Raw genomic sequence first — 22,006 nt, 5'->3', positions numbered from 1 at the left:
AGAAGGGAAACAGAGGGGATTTAAGTCCTTGAAATTGTTTTACAAATAATGGTAATCCACTGAATATCAGCCTATCCCTTTACTGGAACTAAAATAAGCACACAAACATTGGGCTAACTTCCCTAAGAAACAGAAAAATCCTCTCCTCCCTGCAAAGCTGTGACCTGTGGTGGTGTTGTTGCACAGAAACCCATGTGGGAAGAGGCATTGTTTCAGCACATGTACCAGAGGATATGGTGTACCCTGTCCCTCAGACCCAACACTTTGTCATGTACCCCAGACAATATCACCACACTTGGGAGCTGCTTTTGCTGACTAGGACATAAGGATCCAGAGACCACCACACCCCAGAAAGCCAAACCAGCACTATGGGCTACATCTGCCATGCAGATGGAAGGTACGAATGCTCTTCATAGTGATTTTCTTGGACATTCACTCTCACAGATTTTGAGCAGTCTTTTTTTTTAATTTTGTTTTCCCTATAGTCATTTGAAGGTGAAATGCACCTCTCACTAAACCTATTCCAGGGGGATTTGTGATCTGATTGTGCATTTGTTCTACAAATGAGTCCTACCCTAGCCTGCCAGTCATTCCCTTTGCATAATTTCCACAAAAGCCTGAGGGACTTTTCATGAAAGAGGAATTGAGGGTCAAGTACACTTTAGAAGATATTCTTCTTTTTTTTTTTTTTTTTTCCCTTTTTTGTGTTTCAAAGTAAACTTAAATATCTTTAAAACTGTTCCATATTCCCAAACTGAGATTAGAGCCAGGCACAAAAGAGCAAATTGTGGGCCAGGTTTTCAGTGTTTGAGGCTTGTTTTCAACAAGTAAAGGGACCACTTACTGCTCTTAGACTCAGCACCAAATTTCCACGGCTATCAGTATGCCTGGACTGAGGGTGTGAGGCTCCTAAAAGAATTTTAGCAAAGTCAAATATTCAAAAACTCTGTCATCGACCAGACTGCACTCTGAGAATAGCCAGAAGAAATTAAATTTCACACTGTAAAAATGTTAGCAACTACATTTCATTTTTGAAAAGCCAATTTATTTGTCCTGAAATAAGGAGTTGATTATATCTCTTATTACTGTTACAAGAGGTTGATATATCACAAAGTGGAAGAGTTACAACATGTACCAACTCTCAACCAGGAAAAATGAACCTGATTCATAATTCACTTTGAGAATGTCTAGTTAGTCAATCAAATGATTTGTAATCATAAAGGCTGCCAGGAATTGAATGAATAATGGACTGTACTAAAATCCTCAGATTTTCTAGTATTCTTATCTCATTATGTGACTTCTATTGCTATTTCTGATACTTATCTCTCTTTCAGCAGAATAAATTAAACTATTCATATATACTGAAAAGAATATATTTGACTATTTAATAAATAAATTGAATGACCACTCAACGTAACAACTGAATGTGAGGTTTTTCTCCACAGAAGCTAAATCCTTAGGAAGTGAAGCTTGAACAGAAAAAAAAGCTTTTCCCTTCCCCCTCTCCCCAGCAATTTTTCCTCTTGAAAGGATTTTTGGAGTAATCAATTCTACCATATATCATATTGTTACAGTACAATTTCTCAAGTTGTTTTATAACCATGGAAATTACATAATTCATCTAGTGTGGCTTTAGTGTGGCTTTTTTTAAAGAGCAACTGCTTTACCATCTTTCTGTGGCTGAGAAGCATCTTTTCATTGTATGATTATTTAATACAGAATGACATCCAAATGACATCTGTATTTTTACCACAGACCGTCAGAATCAGATAGATAGTTGTAGACAGAGATGGAAACAAGACACAGCCACCTTAAATATGAAACTGTGCTGAAGATGCAGTTTAATATGTGTTAATCATATTCAGAAGTGCAGTTTTTTAATATTTAGTTTCTCTTCCAGGCTTTTGCTGCAAAACTAAACTTCTGAGCCATGCAGCTAGAATTACTTAGGAAATCCCTTAATTGCAGTTTCTCTTACATTGAAATTTTAATTCCTTGTTTGCTGTACTATTCCTTGTTATCTCATGCATTTCTAAATATATGTTTTCAATATCCTGACAACTGAATCAAGCAATTTTTGAGTGATTGGTGCACCCATGCTGTGAGATGCTTTATTCTTGGCCTCTTTCCCTACCTAAAAGCAAGTCCATTGACAGACAATTGCCTCTTGTCAATTTGTACTGATATAAATTCTTTTTCATGTGAGAATTAATTGTTAAGTGATAAATTTTAATGTATTATATATTTTGATGTTATTTTAACCAGGAGGATTTTAAAAAATTTACTTTATTGATAATCTACATGAGAGACTTACACCTCCCTATGAACTCAAAGGTCATTTCTAAAAAAAAAAAAAAAAACCAGAGAACATGGAGATGGCTTCATCAAGCAGTGAAATACAACTTATCCCACTCTAAAAAGTGGTAATGGAAAGAAACAGTTATTTCTGGAAGTTTTGATCAAGCTTAGAAATAAACTTGAGTTTAGAAAAACAGAATGTAATTAGCTAAAATTAGTTATAACCATGGTGCTGTTCCTATTGTTGTAGGCATTCCTATGTTATTTTATAATGATTGCAAGGGATCACTGCATGCATTTGAAACCTTCTCTAAAGCTGTTGTCATGCCTAATGGGCAGCATCAAATCAAATGTAAACTACTACTGAACCATGAGCAAAACTCATGTTTTGGGACATTTTTTTATTTCCAGTGAAACCATAGCATTCCAGTCTCTGGAAATGCTCACAGACCAGACAGGGTGCCATTGTGACAATGGATGAAGAAAGAAATTTGAAAACCAAAATGGCAACTTTGGAAAGATAATTTTGACTCAGTTAGAAAAGTTGAAAAACACCATAAAGTCTTGGGTAATTTTCTCTTTACTATCCAAATGTTAAGGAAAAACATGAAAATATTACTCAGAAGATAAAACACAGTTTTGATTGAGACGTGTCATAGTTAACTTTAATGTATTTTCTAACTGATAAAATAATTTCAAAAATTATTTACAATCCACAGATGATGAAGTGCACAAGGTCAAGGTATTGTTGGTGCAGTGTGCAGTGTGGACTAAACCTATGCATTTTTCCAACTAATGTCACTGTTAGTGTTTCTAGGTGAAGGAGTCCCAAAGCAGTTAGTCAAGAAAGTTCCTGTTGAGCTCTTTAAAAAGAACGTCTAACAAGGATAATTTTCTAGTCACAAGCTCATGAATATGTGTAATGGTTGGCATGTTAAAAATCAGTGAATTTTGGAATGAGAAAAATCATACTTCCCTTCTAGACCCATGATCTCTACCAATACACAATTATGATTTATTAGTGATGGTCTTCTTGATATAGTGGAATACAGTAGAGCTGAAAAGCTGATTAGAACCATAACTGCATTTTTTTTAACTTCCTTTAACATGGTATAAACTGAAAGAAGTTCTGGTGCAGCTAATTTTAATAGCTACATAAAGCACTAGAACTATCTAACATCCCACCATTTTCAATATGTTCCCTGTGATCTTAGTAATGAGGCGCTAGTGTGGTAAGCCACATACTTTTTACTCACTTGGAAAAAATGAATTATCAATACAGCAATGGCTGTAAAATACGAAGCAAGAAAGTTGTACTCATTCATTTGAAGTTTTAATTCACACTTTCTGTGGAAAAGCAGAAACTTGTTATTCATTGAATGCTAAGTTCTAACCAAATAGATTAAATTATGGTATTCTTTCCATGCTTCTGCAAACAGCAAAATTTTGATCTGCAATATAGCAACTCCTAATTCATGGAGGTGAATTTTACTGCTGCTGGTTTAAAGCTTCACAATAGGAGAGGTAAATGGGTAAGCAAGAGATCTACTCCCAAATGCTGTTCAGAAGTGCATGAGTGTTAACCATTTCTATGAATTTCTAGATGAATTTAAAACAAATACATTTAATGGAGGAAAAAATCAAATTACTTGCTGGGAAGAACATATTTCCAGAGAAAAAATGGTGTCCAGTTTTTGGGTACCTTGCGATACACTCGTATTTTTTTCTAACCCTTCACCTGGCTATTTGAGCTAAATGACTTAGAGTTGAGCTGATATCAGCAGAATTGATGCCCTGTAGTACCTAACTTCCAGCTTTCATGTACCCAGCAGTTCCCTACCTATGTTCACATACAGCCATGGATGCATGGCCTTCAGTAATGCAGGGGGAGAAAAGTTACTCCCGGCTGCTACAGGGAAAAAAATAATAGTTACTCCCTGCTACAAGGGAAAAAGTTATCAGAACTCTGGCTACAATTTTACCTTTCCATTCAAGATCTTTTATATTTTCCAGAAGTTGGGTCTTATAGTCTTATAGGGTCTTATAGTTGCCTTTACAAAATATATGGACCTGTCTCAGCAAGGCACAAATCCTCATTGTGTCAATCAGAGGGGATGTCTTTGTTTCTCTTCCTCACAGGTTTGTTTTTCTTTATATCTGATGATTCAGGCTGACCAAGGCCAATATTTGCATCTTGTAAAACTGCAGGGTTTCATCGCTACTAAGAGCAAGTCCAATACTCTTACAACTTGTGAGCCAGCGCACTTAATGCAATCAAAAATTACCTTGACTAAAAGATTCAATTCTAAAACAGCTGGTCTCACCTTTGTCATGAGTCCCCTATAAATATGAATTTTAAATGACAGATGAGACCTCAGGATTGCTCTAATAAAGTGTTTTGATGGGCCCTTAAAATGTCTGTTTTCAGAAATGCACTGAAATTGCAGTTGCTTCTGTAGAATTCAATGTTATAAGAGACTGACACAAAAATTGGATGTGATCAGAGGTAAATCCAGTGTTTGTATTTAACCCAGCAAACCCTAGGAAACAATCAGCTTGTGCTTTCTTAGCACAAAGATTTCATACTTTAATGAAAAGAAAGTTTGACAAACATGGTATTCATCACTACTTCTCCACTTTTTCTTAGCTTACTCCACTTTTTCCTTAGCTTAGGTGTGAGGGAGAAAAGTCTTTGGGAGCAGTCTCTTCCAAACTAGCTAAATGGGAATATAGTATTATATACAATATATATATATATATATATATATATATATATATATATATATATATGTGCTATAGTGTGCATATATATATATAGTACATGTGCATATATATATAAGTACAGCAAATTAGAGTCCCAGAAGACCACAAAACCCCATGTGGGCAGAGTCCAAGCAAAACTCTACTTATGTGCAAATCCAGCATTGGCAGAGGTCTGTTATGTCCAAAGATGAGCCAGTCCTAGGGTCACATCTGAAAACCTGTGTGGTCTGTCTGCACCAGAACTGCAGGGTGAAGCATGCAGATTCCAGCACATCTGCCCTGTGAATGCCAGAAATGGCAACTGAGGTTTTTAAAAGAGCATCTTAGCAGATAGAGTGGGTGCATCATAGAGTGTCTTTTTCCCACTCTAGTCTGTTTTTCTCCCTGGTGGGGAGTCCTTCTTCATGCAAACTTCTCCCAATCAATAGAATGACAGCCCTAATGTATAGTTTAGTGTGTGTCATGGTCATACAGTTATCCCTTCAGTAGGCATTAATCCTACATTCAGAACTATGCAAGAGGTTAATGTTTGCTAATCTAACAGGCTCTGTTTCCAGCTCTGAAGGGATGAAAGGATGTGAGCTTGACTTAAGCATTTTAAATTTGGTCTGTGATGGATTCTGCCTGTTTTATTACAAACTGGAGGGATAGGGTTGGAAATCTGTCTCTGTTCCTAACTCAGACTTTACAAGCCAAGAATATTGTTATCATTATTAATCAAGAGCATAACTTTCCTTATTGCCTAGCAAAGGAGCAGAAGGATTCCCCTGTGTAAGCTGAAAAGGATTGGCAAGGAGAAAGGGGCAGAGGGAATGAGAGCATTAGCTTCCAAGCAAGACAAACGCTGCCCTGAGAGCCAAGCCTCCCTGGGGCTTGGCTATCCAAGCAGGAAGAATGTGAACTGTTGCATTTTGTGCCTTTATTTTCAAAGTTACTTGACAGTGAAAAACTATCAGGAGTGGGAATGCTCAGCAGAGAGGGTCTGTATTAAGTGAGAAAAGTGAGGGTCCCTGTTACACCACAGAAGCCTTTGAAGGAAAGTTTGCGGCATTCCCCAGGATATCAGCATTTCCCAGGCTGCCATGCATGGAGGCAGCCACCCTTGTCCTTCTGCAGGCTAACCCACACTGCAGTGTTTCCCCAGACAAAACAGGGATTTCAAGGAATTCCCAGGAGTGAAAACCTGAATTAACTCTTTATGACTACTTTTAAAGTTCCTTTGAAACCTGCCAGGTAAAGAAGGGTATGTTAGACTTGACAGACCACAGAGGGGTCTCATGCAAGAAAACACAAGAATATTACAGGCCGGGCAAAGCATATTTTCTTGTGGGATGACAAGGAAATCATGCTTTGACACTAGTACTGGTATTTGGATTTCACCTGAAATTACAGAAAATTTAAAAAGAACGTAGTAGGCTAACATCCTCTGAGAGAGCAGGGGAAAATAATAGCAGGGCTGTAACTTGAAAATTTCCCAGACTTGCTATCCAATACAATAAATTTACTGTCCCTTTGAAAGTAGCCATTGAGCTACACTCATAACAAGTCAGATACAGAGGTAAAATTAACATTTTTCTGCTCTCAATGATATCCAAAAGTGCTGGGTTTGTATAACACAGCTTTCCACAAGCCCAAGCAGTAAAGACAGTAATCTGTGGTAACATTACTTTTTACTATAGCACTAGGAACACCTAAAGTTTAACTTGTGAAGACTAAATCAATACAGTATTTAGAAAGCATTGTGGAAACAAACAGAAGAGCACAGCTGACCAACTCTGCTGCAGGTAAAGGAGGTCTGAAAAGAGCAGTGCTGTAGTCAGAGTAGCAGCAGCAGCAGATCTCGTTCTCTCCCCTCATGGTTCCACAATCTGCACTAAAAGGAGTGCCCAGCTCCCTTTTGTCACCACAGCCCAACACTTCAAGGCCTGATTTTTTTTATCAGATGATCCTGAAAACATGCAGATGAATTGATCTGGGAGATTGCAGACCCATCTACCCCCACAGACTAGCAACTCCAGGACCTGACATAAACTGCATTTTATTTCAATATCCCAGATAGGTAGATGGATAGAAAATAGATTAGATGTAGGTGGTCTGGTGATTTTAAGAAAGAATGAACCTTGAAGTTTATGCAATCCTCCTGTAATTCCTATCCCTGCTGTTTAGCATGAACAGAACATTTCTCTGTGACATCAAATGTTCACTGTTCACATCTAACTGCTTGTTGAAATTGCTCATGAGACTAAGCAACTCCCACCAGGACATGATAACCTTTTTTTTTAAAGGGAAGTGGTGAAAGGAGAGAAAATGGACTCACTTAAGGAATTAGTGGGTCTATAGCAAAAGGAAAAAACTTCTTTACAGCCTCCCTGGGACTTCAGGATTTTGTGTTTCTATTTTTACAAGAATGGGCTGATTTGTCTTAGGTTGTTACTGTCTATTACTGCTGAAGTCCTAGAGAAAGGTGGGAAGCAGAGAATTCTGGCAATCTGCCTAAAGAGAAATCAATGAAACAAATTAATCCTTCGCAGGCTTCAATGACACAGTAATCCATCACTCAGAGGTGCTTTTATACACAAAATCAGAGAGCAGAGGAAAGAGCCCTGGGGGACATCACAGACAACAACTTACAACAATACTGGGAAAATACTAAGGAATCAGTTTATTTAAAGAGGATAGATTTCAGCTGATTGCCTGTTTAGTTTTATAGATATTTTTCTTCATGCTGCTGCAAAGTGCAGACGCCAGGTGCACTGATCCTTACCCGCCTTTTCAGCTCCATTGGATACATGTGGGGCAGGGTCGGAGGGGGGGCTGAGGGCACTATCCACGTCATCAATTGTCACCGGTTGTGAGGGCAGAGAGGCTGGGCAGAATTAGACCCGCTGTCCCCCTCCATCCTCTCACTATTTTACCGGTCCCCTTTTAGAGAAACGCATGCGGAGCAAAGATACGGAATTGTCGATGCCATCGACAGGTACTTAAAAATCACTTCGTGTTATCCAGAGGTGTACCTTCCCCCCGCCTCTTAGATGGAGGGGGAGGTTGCTGGGAGCGACACCTGCTGCCGCTCACGGGTGCCGCCTCAATAAAACAAAAACAAAAACAAAAACAAAACCACACGTGTCGTGGCAGCGCGGTCCGACTTCCCCACCCTCGCTGTTTTTTTCTCCTCCTGTGAATGTGACACCTGTTTAGAAAGTGGGACAGGATCGGAAGCATCACCCATCCCTCAGGGCGACCCCCCGAAGGCGGTGGGAGACAGGCAACACGCTGGAAAATCAGCGGAAAACTCGTGAAATGGCTAATCTGCCGAAAATTCGGCCACCGGGGCGCTCTCAGGAGGAGCACTTCTTTATTTTATTTTTCGCTCTTCCCATGCTAAGGGCAAAAAGGTAATTTTGATAGCCCACTTCCAAGTCGGCTTCTCTACCTTGCACACTTTAGGACTCATGTTTTATTCCGACTTTCCCCTACTTTGAAAAGGTTGATGAGGTAAGGATCCAGTGATACTGCTGATGTCGGGAGAAATGCAGATTGGGAAACCTAAATGCTTCAAACAGACATGAGTCTAAACATGGAAATCGCCGTTGATGGAGTCAGTCTGTTCCTGAGAAAGTGAAGAAGCACCGAATTAAATTGCTAAGAAAGGAAAACAAAAGTTTCTACAGTGTAACTACATTACTTCACCTAGCCTATTACCTTTCAGATGACATCTTGAAAGAAGGCAGAATTAGTACAACCTCTATATTGAAAAATTTGCTGTGTTTAGGCCAGTAAATCTGGACTGATTTTAAAAGGCTTTTTCATCCTCCGAATCAAATGGAGTCATTGTTAATTAGATGTTTTCTGTTAACAATGTCGCTATTCCCTTCATTAGATACTCACACACTTAATAAACTTCTTAGCATCTGGACCATCAGTTTTGGTGGGGGGGAGGTTGGGATATTTTTTGGTTGGTTGGTTTTTGCGGGGGGGGGGGGGGGGGGCTGTAGCCCAGGCTGAAGAGGATTCCACTCTTGTACTCTTATTTTTATTTTCAGGGCGCATGTCATTTATTTTGCCCATTGGAATGCCTCTTATGGAGATTTCTAGAGGTTATCAGTATTCCTGAAGGGTCTGTGTGAAGAGGGAGCCTCGCGGTCCTACTCTCCCGGGAAGAAGCCTGTCAGTGATCTCCGCTGGGATGGCAAGCATTCCCAACCAGGACAGGCGGAGTTCGGAGTGCTGATCCCCTTCAAAGGGTCACTGGGGCCCTCTCGCCCTTCTGGAGACACCACCAAAGGGAGACGTAAGTTTGGAGGAGAGGGGGAGGAAAAAGAGTAATGTCATTTCCACCTGGTAGCTCGGGAAGTTGGCAAACAAAAGAAAACCCGCAGCTCCAGCAACTCGGGCTCTCCAGCTCGTAGTGAGAGGCATATCGGGGGCGTTTCTCGGACTAAGCGTTTGTTACAGGTGTGCTTTCACCTGCCCGGCAGACCTGAAGGGAGAAGACTTATCCATCTGCCCCTGCTAGCTCTCGGCGCTTAGCAGCCCGCAGCAAAGCCCAAGCGTGACGAAAAGAACACGAGCGGCATCCCTGTTTGCGATAGGACGGGAGATTATCAGCCCGCGGTACGGGCGATGCGTGCTGCCTAAGGGGCTCCGCAGTTTATTGACGGAGGAGCACGGAGATACGCTGGGTGAGCTAACCCTTCCCTGGGCTGGCAGGAGAAACCAGGGACGTACTGTTTAATTATGTAGAGCCTAATAGCAGGTGGGTTTTTGCCATGTGTTTCGCTTCTAAACCGGCGACCTCTTCAGATTCTCCCCGGGAACGCTGCGTGCCATTTAAGCCTGTCTTCATCCTACTTAGACAGATTTAACCGTGTGCTTCATGTGTCTCTCTCCCTATATTGGCTCAAAATAAACGGATCATGAATGTAAAACTATCCCCCCAAGACATATGACTAAGAATTGTCAAGGAGACTTTGGTCCACTATCTGTGTCTATTATGCCAGTCACTCATCATGATCCCTTGTGGTGTGTCATACGTCATGATGACACTGATTCATGACACAGTTTAATGTTATTCGGGGATGCTCCGGCATAGCACAGGATCCTGCCTCCACCCCTCACTTTTGTAGCCAGTTACAAATGCACCCTTTACAACGTCTCCAAAGGATCATTGCACAGCCTAAATTAAAAGTCACCATCCTAAATGCTTTCTGGTCAAATGTGCACGGCTCGAGGTTTCTAGGTATTTTCCTGTTTAGGAGTTGTTTTGCCAGTCGTCTCTGCCTAGTTTTTGCCTCGTATCCTTCAGTGACTGTCTTGACCCTCCCTCCACTCCAGCCTGGGGCTAAAGGGCAGTTCCAGTTTATCTCGGGGAACTTTGCCTCCAGCCTTGTTTTAGGCGTTCGGCACTCCTGACATTAAACTGAAAAAGATGCCTGTCCACGCATGAGCTATCTATTCCCCTCGTGGGAGAAAGTAAGAATCTCCATGCTGAGCACAGACGGGAGAGGCCAGTGGGCGGCCGGAGTGCGGCGAGAAGCGGGGGGTGGGTGAGGACGCAAATTCGCCACTCTCTACCTCCATGCATACTCAGCAAGGGGAAAACCCCGAGCTCTGAGGCTGTGCGTAGCAGCATGTGGGGGACGGTGCAATCTCTGGGCTCTGGCTGCGGGGCTGCAGAAGGGGTGCGAACAATAGCGACTGCAACACCTGCGACCCATCATGGTAGTGGAATATGTACAGTAAAATGGAGTAGTTGCTCTTACCGCTTCCAGAGGGAGCTCAAAGCTGGAAAATCAAGGTTAGAGTCCTCCAAACTGTAAATATTTTCCACAGGGCACGTTCACAGTGCAGGCAGATAGACAGGGAGAAAAGAGAGAGAGAAAGAGAGAGAATTATTCGTTTGTCTCAAAAGGGACTTCAAGATTCATTTAACATCACGTGATTAGGGATAAAGAGTCTTTCAACGTGTCATCATCTGTTTAGCTACAGCACGGGGCTGAAAAACTTTCACCTGTGCACGATGGGAAGAAACACGAGGGTGGTGCATGGTCAGCAGGGATCCGAGGTGCAATAATTAATTCATTGCAGACCACAGGGCTCTTTAGTAAGTACATAAACTCTCTCTGGAAATAGGGATCTATTTATGCACGTCCACGTAAGGATCTCACGCGTGTTGCGGTGGAAGTTGTTTGGCTGCATGTGAGAACTGGTATTTCACCTGTCTCCAGGATTTCGGGGCTTGGGCTCGTTTTATATGCCCCAGCGTCAGCCTCTAGCATGGGACATTCACCTTGCTCTGCATGTTTTCCCTCCATGTGATTCCACGCGTGTTTGTGTCACACATTATTAAATGCAGACAATCCCACTCAGCGGTTCACAGCTCACCAGCGGCTGACACTAAAAATTTAATGCTGACTTGGAAATGCCACACACAACTTATGAAGTGTGACAAGCGTGCAAGAGTGGCTGGGATTTGGGTCTGGGCAGAGAGATTATTCTATAGGGCGCTGAGCTAGACCAGTGCTCAAGAGGTAAAAACCTACCTTCACCCTCATCCTCACCCTCATACTCCTCAGCCTCATCCTCCAGCCTGCTTCGTGCCCACCCCGTGCCCAGCCTGAATCTCAGCTCACACGCACAGACACTCGCACAAGCGATACCTGCCTCCTGTTCCACCCAGGAGGAGCTTCCTCGCTCACCATCTCTCCTCCCACACTCTTTCCCCGGGAAGGCTCCCTGCCCCTTCGGTCCCCAGGACTCCGTACAGTATCACAATCTGCATATAAACCACCGGGAACAAGCGACAGGTTCGTTTGCTTCCGGGAAAACAAAAAAGGGAAAATATATAGATGAACCCAGCTTTATTGCTCTGTTAGCAGCGACACAGCCCGCACTTGTAAAAGGCGGGGGAAAAGAAGACATTGCGTTACTGAGTCGCCACCACCCCCCTGACAAGTCATTAAGCCTCTAACCCCCCACCGCCCCCGCAATTAATGGCACCTCGCGAGGGTGCTGCTCACACTCAAATAGGGCTGAAAATTAAGGGATCCTATTGATTCCCAGCGGGTGCCCTGGATGGGGAGTTCCACTCAGACGGCTCCGAAAGCGTCGCAGGTCCGGGGCCAGCTGCAGAAGCGGAGAGGAGCAGGGGCGGGGGGCGGAGTGGCTCGAAGCGGCGCGGAGGGAGTGCGCACCCGCGGAGCGGCCAGGGGCGGATAGCGACGGAAAGCCGCTTCGACCTGGGTATGACCCTCGGTGCGCGACGCCTACTTGGGCTGCCAAAGCTTTTTCCTTTCTCTATTTTTTTCCCCTGAATTCCTCACCCCTCACTGGTGTCTTGACCCACAGCACAGTCCAGCAAACAATTCTGTTTATGTCCTTTACAATAGCAATTTTATGCGGTACAATGCGACACATACAGCAATGAATATGCATAGAGAACTGCGAGGGGACATGAATGCGTACGGCGAAATGCTACCTTCCCTACCTGTCCCTTTTTTAGCTACTTTGAACAAAAGGCGTCGCAGATGCATTTTGTGGCACTGAATTAATTCCAGATATTTGGTACACAAACTTAGCGAGCCCAAAGGAGATTAATTTTCCAGAGTAATCCAATTAAATGATTTTTAAACTAATCTTTTTGGGGGGAAAAATAGTGCAAGGCTAAAGAGGAAAATCGGTTTTATGACAGTGATTTATTGCACCAGTTTGGTCTACAGAAAGATGCTATCCTTTATTTTCCCTCCCACTGTGAAGTCGCAAATATACTCTGGCAAATATACATGTATATATGGCTGAATTTATTTTATTTTATATTTTATTTTTATTTTATTTTATGGAAAGAGTACCATCCAGGCGAAAATCTTGCCCTTAAGGTCCAAGGAAGGGAGTTTGGTTGTTCTTAGACTTTTTAAAGGGCTAATAGATTTATGGTCTCTTTTCCGACGCCCATCCAGAGTAATTAGCACATATGTTCTAAATAGATGATAGTTTTGTGAGCAATAAAGCAATTATCCGTCGCTAGAGCTGACAGTTCCTCCAAATAAGCTCCAACCGGCAGGTAATTGGAGAAGTCATTTCAGCTTCATTGTCTGCAATTAGTCCTGCTAAACTATTACACCCAAACTACCTGGTTTGATGTTTATTTATTCATTTCTATTTGCATTTACAAATGTTTACTAAGTCACGCTTAACTTTTTCAGGAGAAGAGCATCTCTGGGGCTTCTTGGGGAGGTAGGGAGGGAGGCTGAGGGGGTTTTGTTAAGGTTTTTTCTCCTTTTGCATGTAGGACAGCAACTCTCTCAGTAGTGCTAGAGGGCTCAGTCGTGTACAAACACCTGTCCACTCTGCTGAGCCGAGGAGATAAAACTGTAAAACTGTATTTTCCTGACCGGTGCAACCAAGACAGAGGCGAAGGCAGTGGGGAGGAAGGAGGTGGGTAATTCTGCTAAGGAAAAAAAAAAAAAAAAAAAAAAAAAAAAAAAAACACACAAAAAGAGAGAGAAAGAAAAAAGCCCCACATAAAAAGCCCCACATTTTCCACCTGAGCTCTACCTCTGTGTCTGTGTGAGTGTCTGTGAGTGTGAATGTGAATGTGTGCGTGTCCCCAGCCGTGCCTGGGGACACGGTGTCTCCCTGCCCTTTCCTATGGCATTTGAGGATAGGGAAAGATCTGTGGGTCGAGGGAGCCTTTTTCTGTCCACCTCCCACAACTGCCGCCTCCTCGGGGCTGAAAAAATTAAACAAGGCGATGGGGGCTGAGGACTTGTGCACAGTGAGTGGAAAAAATGTGTTAAACATCAGTTTGACGCCCCATCGGAGCTTCAAAACATACACCGCCTGGATTTCTTCTACTTAATTTAATCCTTATTGCACTGTGTTTCTTCTCGCCATCTATTTACCAGAAGTTCCAGCAAAACGTACCTCGAGAGAGAAGGAGGGAGGTGACACACGATGGCGGGAGGAGGACTTCATTTGAACCTCCAGACTTAAGCAGGTATTTAGCAGGGAGGTACTCCAAGGAGTTTGAAGTAAGTCTCTTAAGCCATAACTTCTGCCCAGGACTTGAGCTGCTCCTGGAGTGGAAAAGATTTGTGTGTCGGGATGGGAACTAGTAACCTTAGCAACAAAGTAGTCACATGAAGGAATTTACAGCAAAAGCATCCCAAACTGAGAAAGAAACGCCAATTTCTGAGCTGCTAGAAAGGAAGAGATAGTGCCCTGGATTGAGCCTCTAGAAGAAAACTTTCTATTTGACAGAGCTCCCCAAGTTTACCCACCTCTATTTTTTTTTCCTTAACGCATCCAAAAAAAAAAAAAAAAAAAAAAGAAAAAAAGAAAAGGAAAAAAAAAAAAAAAGCAGAAACACAAGCCTTTGGCAAGAGGATTCCCAGGAACCTGCGCACACCTCCGTCGGTGCCTGACCGATGTGCGGAGTTGGTTACCCGCCACAGGGCGAATGTTTCTTGGGGTTACCCACTCCCAGCGGCCGGGACTGTCTTTCAGTCCAGGTATCCGCAATAAGTGAAAATTACGAAAATCCAGGAGTCTGAGGGTGAGAGGGAAAATAGTGTCTGATCGACTCTCCGTGTTACAACTCCGAGCATCACTCGTCAAAAAAGGTCCTCACAGCTCGGGCACCGGGAAGGGGTGTCTGAGATGCTGGTCGCTCCCCACCCCCAGACCACCTAGCCCCAGGCAGGAGCACCCTGGCGCGGGGGCGAAGGGAGGAGGGACAGGGCATGCCTGTGTCTCCGCCGAGTCGCAGGGTGCGCGCATAGCAGGACTCAGCTACAGAGGGCTGCTCACGCTGGTCCTCGTCTGGCGCACTCAAGGGCACGCACCCCTTCGGCCAGGCAGCCCAGCGCAAAAGCATTTTCGCAGCTCCCAGAGCACACATACAGTTGTTTTTGTTGGGTGGCTTGTGGGTTGTTTTCTTTTTTTTTTTTTTTTCATTTTCCATTACGAGCGATTAGATGGTCTCTATTCAAAGTTGCTGATCCAGAGAGAAAATAGGAGTAGATAAAAGGAGATTTCAAGAGACCTCCTCGTCCCTTTCACACCAACCTGAGCCCCAGAATAGTCAAGGATCAACTCGGACAAAAGCCCTTTCCCTTTCAGCTTCAGAAGATTCGGTGGAAGGGGTTAACAATAAAACATATAACTCTAGACCCGTTTGATAGGATCAGGCAATTTTGTGTAACTTATTAACGACACTGTTGGATATGTCTGGGTTTAACCCCTAGAAACGTGTGAAGAATTATATATTTTTTTAAATATTCAAAAGCCTTTGTGCGGTAAGAAAATGTAGCAGTCATTTATAGCTTTTGTATTGAGCTGGAGCGATCTACTGTGTTTATTCTGTTTCGTTTAAACTTTATTGAAAGCGCACCCCCGTCCTCCCCACGCAGACAGAATATGCCGTAATAAACATATCTTGCTCCTGACAGTTCCAATAGAAATGCTAAGGTTTATTACTCAGATCAATTTCTAATGAATAAATATGATTATATCGCTACTACTGTAGCATTGCTGAGTATTTCCCAGCAAACATACTTTTGCACAGTTTTATCTCGGATGCAGGGGAGAAAGTGACATAAAATAATTAAACATCTTGGAGCCGGTCTCTGGTCTGTGGAAAGTTCAGCCCAAATCTAGTCCTGACTGACTAATGCCCTCAGCTAGAAAAAAAAAATGGAATGTCTGACAGGTAACTGTTAAGGAAATTATTATATACTGCCATCGACAGCGTAGTCAGGACAATATCACGACTTTACACACTCGTTTCCAAACGTCAGCTTTTCGCCAAAATCTCCAGCCCAATTCAGAATCATAAAAACACCAAATTCAGCCCTAACAGAAGCAGAAAGCACAAAATACAGTCAGAGCTGTTCAGTGCAAAGCGTTATGCTTGTGGCTTTTGTAAAATTTTGTTTCTCTTGGCTTCAGCGCTCTGATCACCGTAGCTTTATTTGTGCCGAATGTAAATGTTTGGTCCTGGATTCATGAGTGTGTTGAAAATTATTCGCAGATTTTCATTATACAGGAAGGTTTGATCTGCATCCAAAGGTCATCAGTTTCTGTCCGTGAAGCTCTACTTGGGAATTGCTATGTTTCTTTGTGCTGTTAGAAAAGTGGCCTTCGCTTTGGGTGCCTTCTCTCCCGTTCTCTCAAAGACACCTTTTTTGTGTTGTGTGGTTGTTATTTGGGATTCTGTGATTTTTAGTTTTGCTTTTGGTTCGGTTTTTACTTCTAGGCACAGGTTTAAATTTTTTTTTTCTTTTTTTAATTTGAGAAAAAAGGCTGACTGTTGGGTGCTCAGGCGTTTCTGTAGGGATAACGAGTGCCTGCTTCCTGGTTGGAACTGGAGCCCGGTACTTTAGAGCGCTAACAAATGACAAACCCCGGCTCGGCGCGGACCCGCTGCCGAGGAAGCTGAGGGAACGGCAGTTGCTTTCTCGAGGGCGTGGCGGGGGGAGTTGCGAGGGCCGCTCTCACACTGCTTTTTTGCCAATCCCTTCTGAAATCATTCCAGGGAAGCAGGCGGTGTGTGCGGAAGGGAAGGGCGGTCGCGCCTCTGGGTTAAACACACGCGGAAGGCGAGGAAAAGTGGGCACACCTCGGCGGGGTGGGACACACAACACCTCATGGGTTGCCAGACCCACTACGATGAGCAGCAGCTCTGGATACCGTGGTGATGTCAGCTGTGACCCCAAGATGATGTTTCGCAGAAGAGCTGGGAGGAAAGAGTACGCTCCGAAGAGTGGCGGTTTTGTTGGGGTTTTTTTAATAAGTAAATAAGGAAGGTTATGCATGATGGCGTGGCCCGAGGCATGTGCGGCAGACGGGCGGAGGGGGAGCTGAGCAGGGAAAGGTGGAGGGCCTTGTTTCCCAAGCCCAGTCGCCTTCGGTGGGACGTAATGAAACGTCCTGGCCGACAGGCTAGGGTGACTGTGACAGGGATACCAGGAGCTAGGAGACACCCACCCGGAATGTCTAGGGCGGGATGGGCAAACCCTCGGCGTCGGGCTTCCTTTAGAAAGCGAGCAGGGCTGGCACAAAGCGTCCCAGAGTGCGTCCTTCAGGACAGCTGCGGGTGCGAGCAGCACAGAACGCCCGGGAGGAGCTAGCCGCACTTATTCACATCTCCCCGCGGTGATGCCACTCACCGGAGACAACCTGCCCAGGACAGGAGGTGACCGCGGCTCATCCAGAAGCACCACCTCCCGCACACACACCATATGTTGCGTTCCTCAAAAACTTAGTTATCCTTCAGGTCTGGCTTGGGTGAAGGCAGGAAAAAGGAAGGAAAAAAGAAAGAGAGAAAAAAGACAAATGGAGAGGCAAATGCTGTGAGGAAAAGCCCCAGCATTGCTGATGGGAAATGAGGCCTGGCTTGGTGTCACCAGTTGTGGAGGCCTGGAACAGCACTACCATCCCCAGCCTGGCTGGGGGGTGCCCGGGGAGCAGCAGGGCTGGGATGCACAGTGAAGACTGTCCAGGTCTGACCGTTCACATCTGCTTTGCAATAGGCCCGGCCCAGGAGAAAGGTCACCCGAAGAACCCAGCCGAGGGAGGACGGTGGTGCTGGGGGAAACCCCAGTACAACATTCCGGTTTTACAGCTTGTAGGTGCCCACAGGTCAGAACTGAGGACAACCGAATGTACTAAAAATTGAATGCAAGAATGAATTTTTTTTTGTAGGTCAAAGCTGTTCACTTCACCCTGTGTAAGTGTGCACATACTGTCTTCCATTCACCCCACTCTGTAGGTGTGTGCATATATATGTGTATATAGGTATGTACGTCCCCGTGTGTGTGAGTACTTTTTTAAATGTGTGTGTCTGTGCGTGCCTGTATATATTTTTTTTTTATTTATTTATTTATTTATGTAGTTCCTTGTGGAGCTTGGCAGCTGAAGAAGGCACTTACTTGTTTAGGAAAACATAGGCTATGTATCCGAGCTCAAAATAATAATACCATCAACTGGGTTTTATATTATACTATAACCCCTCAACCCACCTCCCTCCCTGGCAGAAACAGCCTGTAAAAGTTGTCACCACTAATCTCCAGAAGAACTTTTTCTTTCTGCAGGGGACGAGAGAGGAACCAGTGCCATTCCGGGTTGTGTTACACGAGGGAGGAGACGGGGGTGGAGAAGAGAGATACAGAACGGAGAGGAAAAAACAAACAAATAAAAACAACCAAAACCACCCCCTAAAGCCTCCCAAAACTCTCCCACCTTCAGATCCCAGCCTTGGACCCTGGCCTGGGGAAAGTAGCATCTAGTATGACAGAGGGAAAATTAAGTCTCCAAGTTCCCAGCTCCACCTCCTTTACACATTCCAGATCCACAGAGGTTAAAAACGGAATCAAAGTTCATTTCCCAATTAAATGTGAGTTGTGACCATTTTAAAGTATCCCTGTAATTTGTCGAGGAGAGGAAATGCCTCTCGTCGCCTGAACTGTGCTTTAACCTGGTCAACACAGGCACGAAACTTTTATTGATGGGCGCCCAGAGTCTCGTCTCCCCTCCCTAACAGGCTACTGCACAGCCACAGGACGTCGGAGATGGGTTTAACTCGGGACTCCTGCAAATTTCACTAGCCCTTCACCCCTCGGTTATTTCTCAAACCACGTTTAGAAATTGCTTTCCCTCAGCACAGAGCGAATGAAAACCACCAAGCGTTTCCAGCCAGACGAAGGAAAAAAATTTCTCCCCACCGCACAACCCCCGCTGCCCAGACCAGCGTAGTCTGAGCATGTTTAGGCTCCTTCTGTATTACAATTGTGCCCAGCCCGGCTGGGAAACATCTGATTACTGCCCCTGTAATCTGTTGACACTATCACCCAGACAAACAAGCTGCCATCGATCTTTTCATTAGGTGATCAAATAACAAACAAAGCAGGTGAAAGAGAAGAACGTTGGAATGCTTGCACATCCCCAGCCCGGCGCCCTGCGGCTGCAGCTGGTCCTGGGACCTGAGATCGGTGCCTGCGTGGGTCACCTCTGTGAGACACGCTCGTTATCTGGGGAGGGGAGCAGTGGAAATACCCACACATGTTTCTATAGGGGGAAAGGGGAACGAAAAGGAGGAGGGAGAAAAAAATCTCGGACAGAATAAGGACCGGGTGCCTTTCACTCCTCCCAAATGCCGGAATGCCCAAATGACGCCAAGGGAGGAGGTGGCCCGGGGGGGCAGGATTGGGAAAGGTCTCCCTGCCAAGTGTCGTGGCCTCACTCCCCTCCCTCTGTCCCGAAACCACCCGAGGAAGGAAGCGGCGACTTGCCTGGGGTGGCCCGGGGAGTCAGGGCCGTCGGCAGGGTGCCCGGTCCGGGAGGAGCTGGGCTGCGGCTGCTGGGTCCGTCCACCTTCTCTCAGGCTTTCTGTCTGTGTCTGTGTCTGTGTCTCTGCCTCTGTCTCTCTCTCTCTCCCTCTCTCTCTCTCTCTCTCTCTTCCCCCCCCCCCCCCCCCCCGCGTGCTTTGCTCTGCCTCTTTTACTCCCTGTCTCTTCACAGTCTGGGGAGTAAAATCTAGATGATACACATACGGAGCTTGCTTTTTTGTCCTGTTTAATCTTATTCGTTTCACCTTTTCACTGATCAAGAGACAGGACGGAGACTTTATTTGGAAAGAGCGAGAGAGAGGAAAGAAGCCTACTGTTGCATAGTCAATAACATCCTTTTTATCAATGCAACATACAACAGAGACGGCTTGGCCAAGGGCCTCATTGAAAATCTCTTCATTATTTCGGGACAAAATCAAGCGTTTATTCTGATCTTAGAAATGATGAAGGAATCTTTTCTTCAGGAGGCTCCCAGCCTTAGATTTCAGAGTTGACAGGGAAAGAAAAAAAAATATAATGATCACTATACATCAAATCTGAGGGGCTTGGTTTTTTCTCTCTACTTTTAATTAAAGCAACATCACTTTACAAAAATAAATAGTAACAATAAAACTTCTGTCACCTATTTAATTCACTTTCCTTCTGTAGGTCTTCCATCCAGATTCTAATCTGATTATAAACTTTAATGGGAGGTAAGAGAAAAATATAGTGGTGAGTAGAGGGGCTTGGGGTGTTAGTTTTGGTGGGATTTTTTATTGCGGGGAGAAGCTGTTCAGTTTTTACAGTCTGCTTCTTCTTTGTCACATTCAGTCTTTCGAACCCAAGGCAAATTTCAGATCGCTGACAAAAGGGAAGCTGCCGATAAGGCTGGCTTGTGAGAGAGACAGAAATTGAAAAGAAGAAGGTCTTCTCCGCAGTTTAGTTTTCTATTGAAAACAATTGTTTTTAAAAAAAGCAGAAATGCATTTTTTGTTAAATCGGGGATGGGGTGGAAGGCCGCGGAATGGCTTCCCGGGCTCCCCCGGGCCGACGGCTCCGTGCCCACTAGATGGCAGCCGGAGCCAGCGATTCCTGCTCGCCGGGGCCGGAGCCGCGCCGGGCCGCGGAGGGGAGCCGAGGGGCAGGAGAGGGACCGACAGCCCACCACCCCCCCGCGCATCCTCCTCACCCGCCTGCGTAGGGAGAGCAGGAGACCCTGGGGAGGGGATGAAGCGAAGGACATTGCGTGCAGGACCGTTTGGGGTTGTTGTGACTGCTCACACACTCCCAAAATAAAATTAAAGGGTAGGGGTGAAACCCCCGCGAGAAGCGTGGAACCCTGCGGGGTTGCAGGTGGACATGTTAGGTGAGGAATGAGGGGTGAGGGGCGAGGGACAGGCTGCAAAAATAGCCCTAAGTGGGATGGGAACATATGGGGATTTGAATACGTGTGTGGACTCGAGCGCGTGTGTGTGCAGGGGTGTGCATATACGGGTGCCTGCTCCTCCGTGCAGCGCGCGTGTTTCCTTCTCATCATTAAAAACCCTGGAGTGGCTTTTGCAACGGGAAAGTGGAAGGCAAATCCCTATTTCAGATCTGTAGTGGGGAAAAAAAGACCAAAAAAAAATTCCCCCCCCCCAAAAAAAAAAAAAAAGAAAAAAAACAAACACAAAAAAACCCCAACCCACACTAACTTTTCACAGGGAGCCCATATCGTGTCCTTTTATATGCACCTTTCTACCTTTCGCAATGCATCCTCCTCTGTGTGATGGGGTGGGGAGGTGGGGAGTAGAGGGGCCATAGATGACCCATACTACTCAGGTCTCAAAGTAAATAGCAGCACAGGGGGATCTCAGTGTAAACTGTGCTTGTCAGAAGAATCTCCTCTCTCCCTCCCTTCCTCCCCCCTCCCTTCTCCCCTCCCTTCCCCATCCCATTCAGTAGGTAGCAGAGAATGTTTTTTTAATTTAAATTTTTAAAAATTAAGAGATAGAAGAGAAGGAGAAAGAGAAGGAGAAGGAGAAGGAGAAGGAGAAGGAGAAGGAGAAAGAGAAAGAGAAAGAGAAAGAGAAAGAGAAAGAGAAAGAGAAAGAGAAAGAGAAAGAGAAAGAGAAAGAGAAAGAGAAAGAGAAGAAAGAGAGAAAGAGAGGGAGAAAGAGAGGGAGAAAGAGAGAAAGAGAAAGAAAGAAAGAAAGAAAGAAAGAAAGAAAGAAAGAAAGAAAGAAAGAAAGAAAGAAAGAAAGAAAGAAAGAAAGAAAGAAAGAAAGAAAGAAAGAAAGAAAGAAAGAAAGAAAGAAAGAAAGAAAGAAAGAAAGAAAGAAAGAAAGAAAGAAAGAAAGAAAGAAAGAAAGAAAGAAAGAAAGAAAGAAAGAAAGAAAGAAAGAGAAAAGCGCGGAGGGGGTGGGAGCTGGGGGGGTAACCAATGGAGTGAAGGAGGCTTGGCTAACCTTAGCCTCCCAATTTCTCTCCCCCCAGTTCAGGGCTCTGACCAGTCAGTCGCCTTTGATTATCAGTTGCCAGCAGCCCTTCTCTTGGGTCCTTGACACGAGCTCCATATAAGGCAGCTATCTCCATAGAAACGTGTCAGTTTCAATAGTAGTGTCAAAGTTCACTATATACAG

General features: G+C 44.5%; 1 protein-coding gene across 1 annotated transcript in view; it reads right to left on the bottom strand.

Moving 5' to 3' along the window:
• Positions 1-21,959, bottom strand: part of LOC116184592 (uncharacterized) — a 71,641-nt gene extending 49,682 nt beyond the window's left edge. Inside the window, exons 1-4 of the mRNA XM_085567984.1 lie at positions 21,875-21,959; positions 20,452-20,601; positions 19,350-19,839; positions 10,824-10,874 (exon numbers count right to left, since the gene is read on the bottom strand). Of these exons, the coding sequence (XP_085424110.1) occupies positions 10,824-10,874; positions 19,350-19,839; positions 20,452-20,601; positions 21,875-21,959 (776 nt within the window). The remainder of the gene's footprint in view (positions 1-10,823; positions 10,875-19,349; positions 19,840-20,451; positions 20,602-21,874) is intronic.
• Between the last annotated feature and the right edge of the window lie 47 nt (positions 21,960-22,006).

This window comes from Lonchura striata, chromosome Z (genome assembly GCF_050655825.1).
Source record: "Lonchura striata isolate lonStrDom1 chromosome Z, ASM5065582v1, whole genome shotgun sequence".
Classification (NCBI taxonomy): domain Eukaryota; kingdom Metazoa; phylum Chordata; class Aves; order Passeriformes; family Estrildidae; genus Lonchura; species Lonchura striata.
The sequence above is the reverse complement of the archived record's forward strand: the minus strand, read 5'-3'. Positions and strand labels throughout refer to the sequence as shown.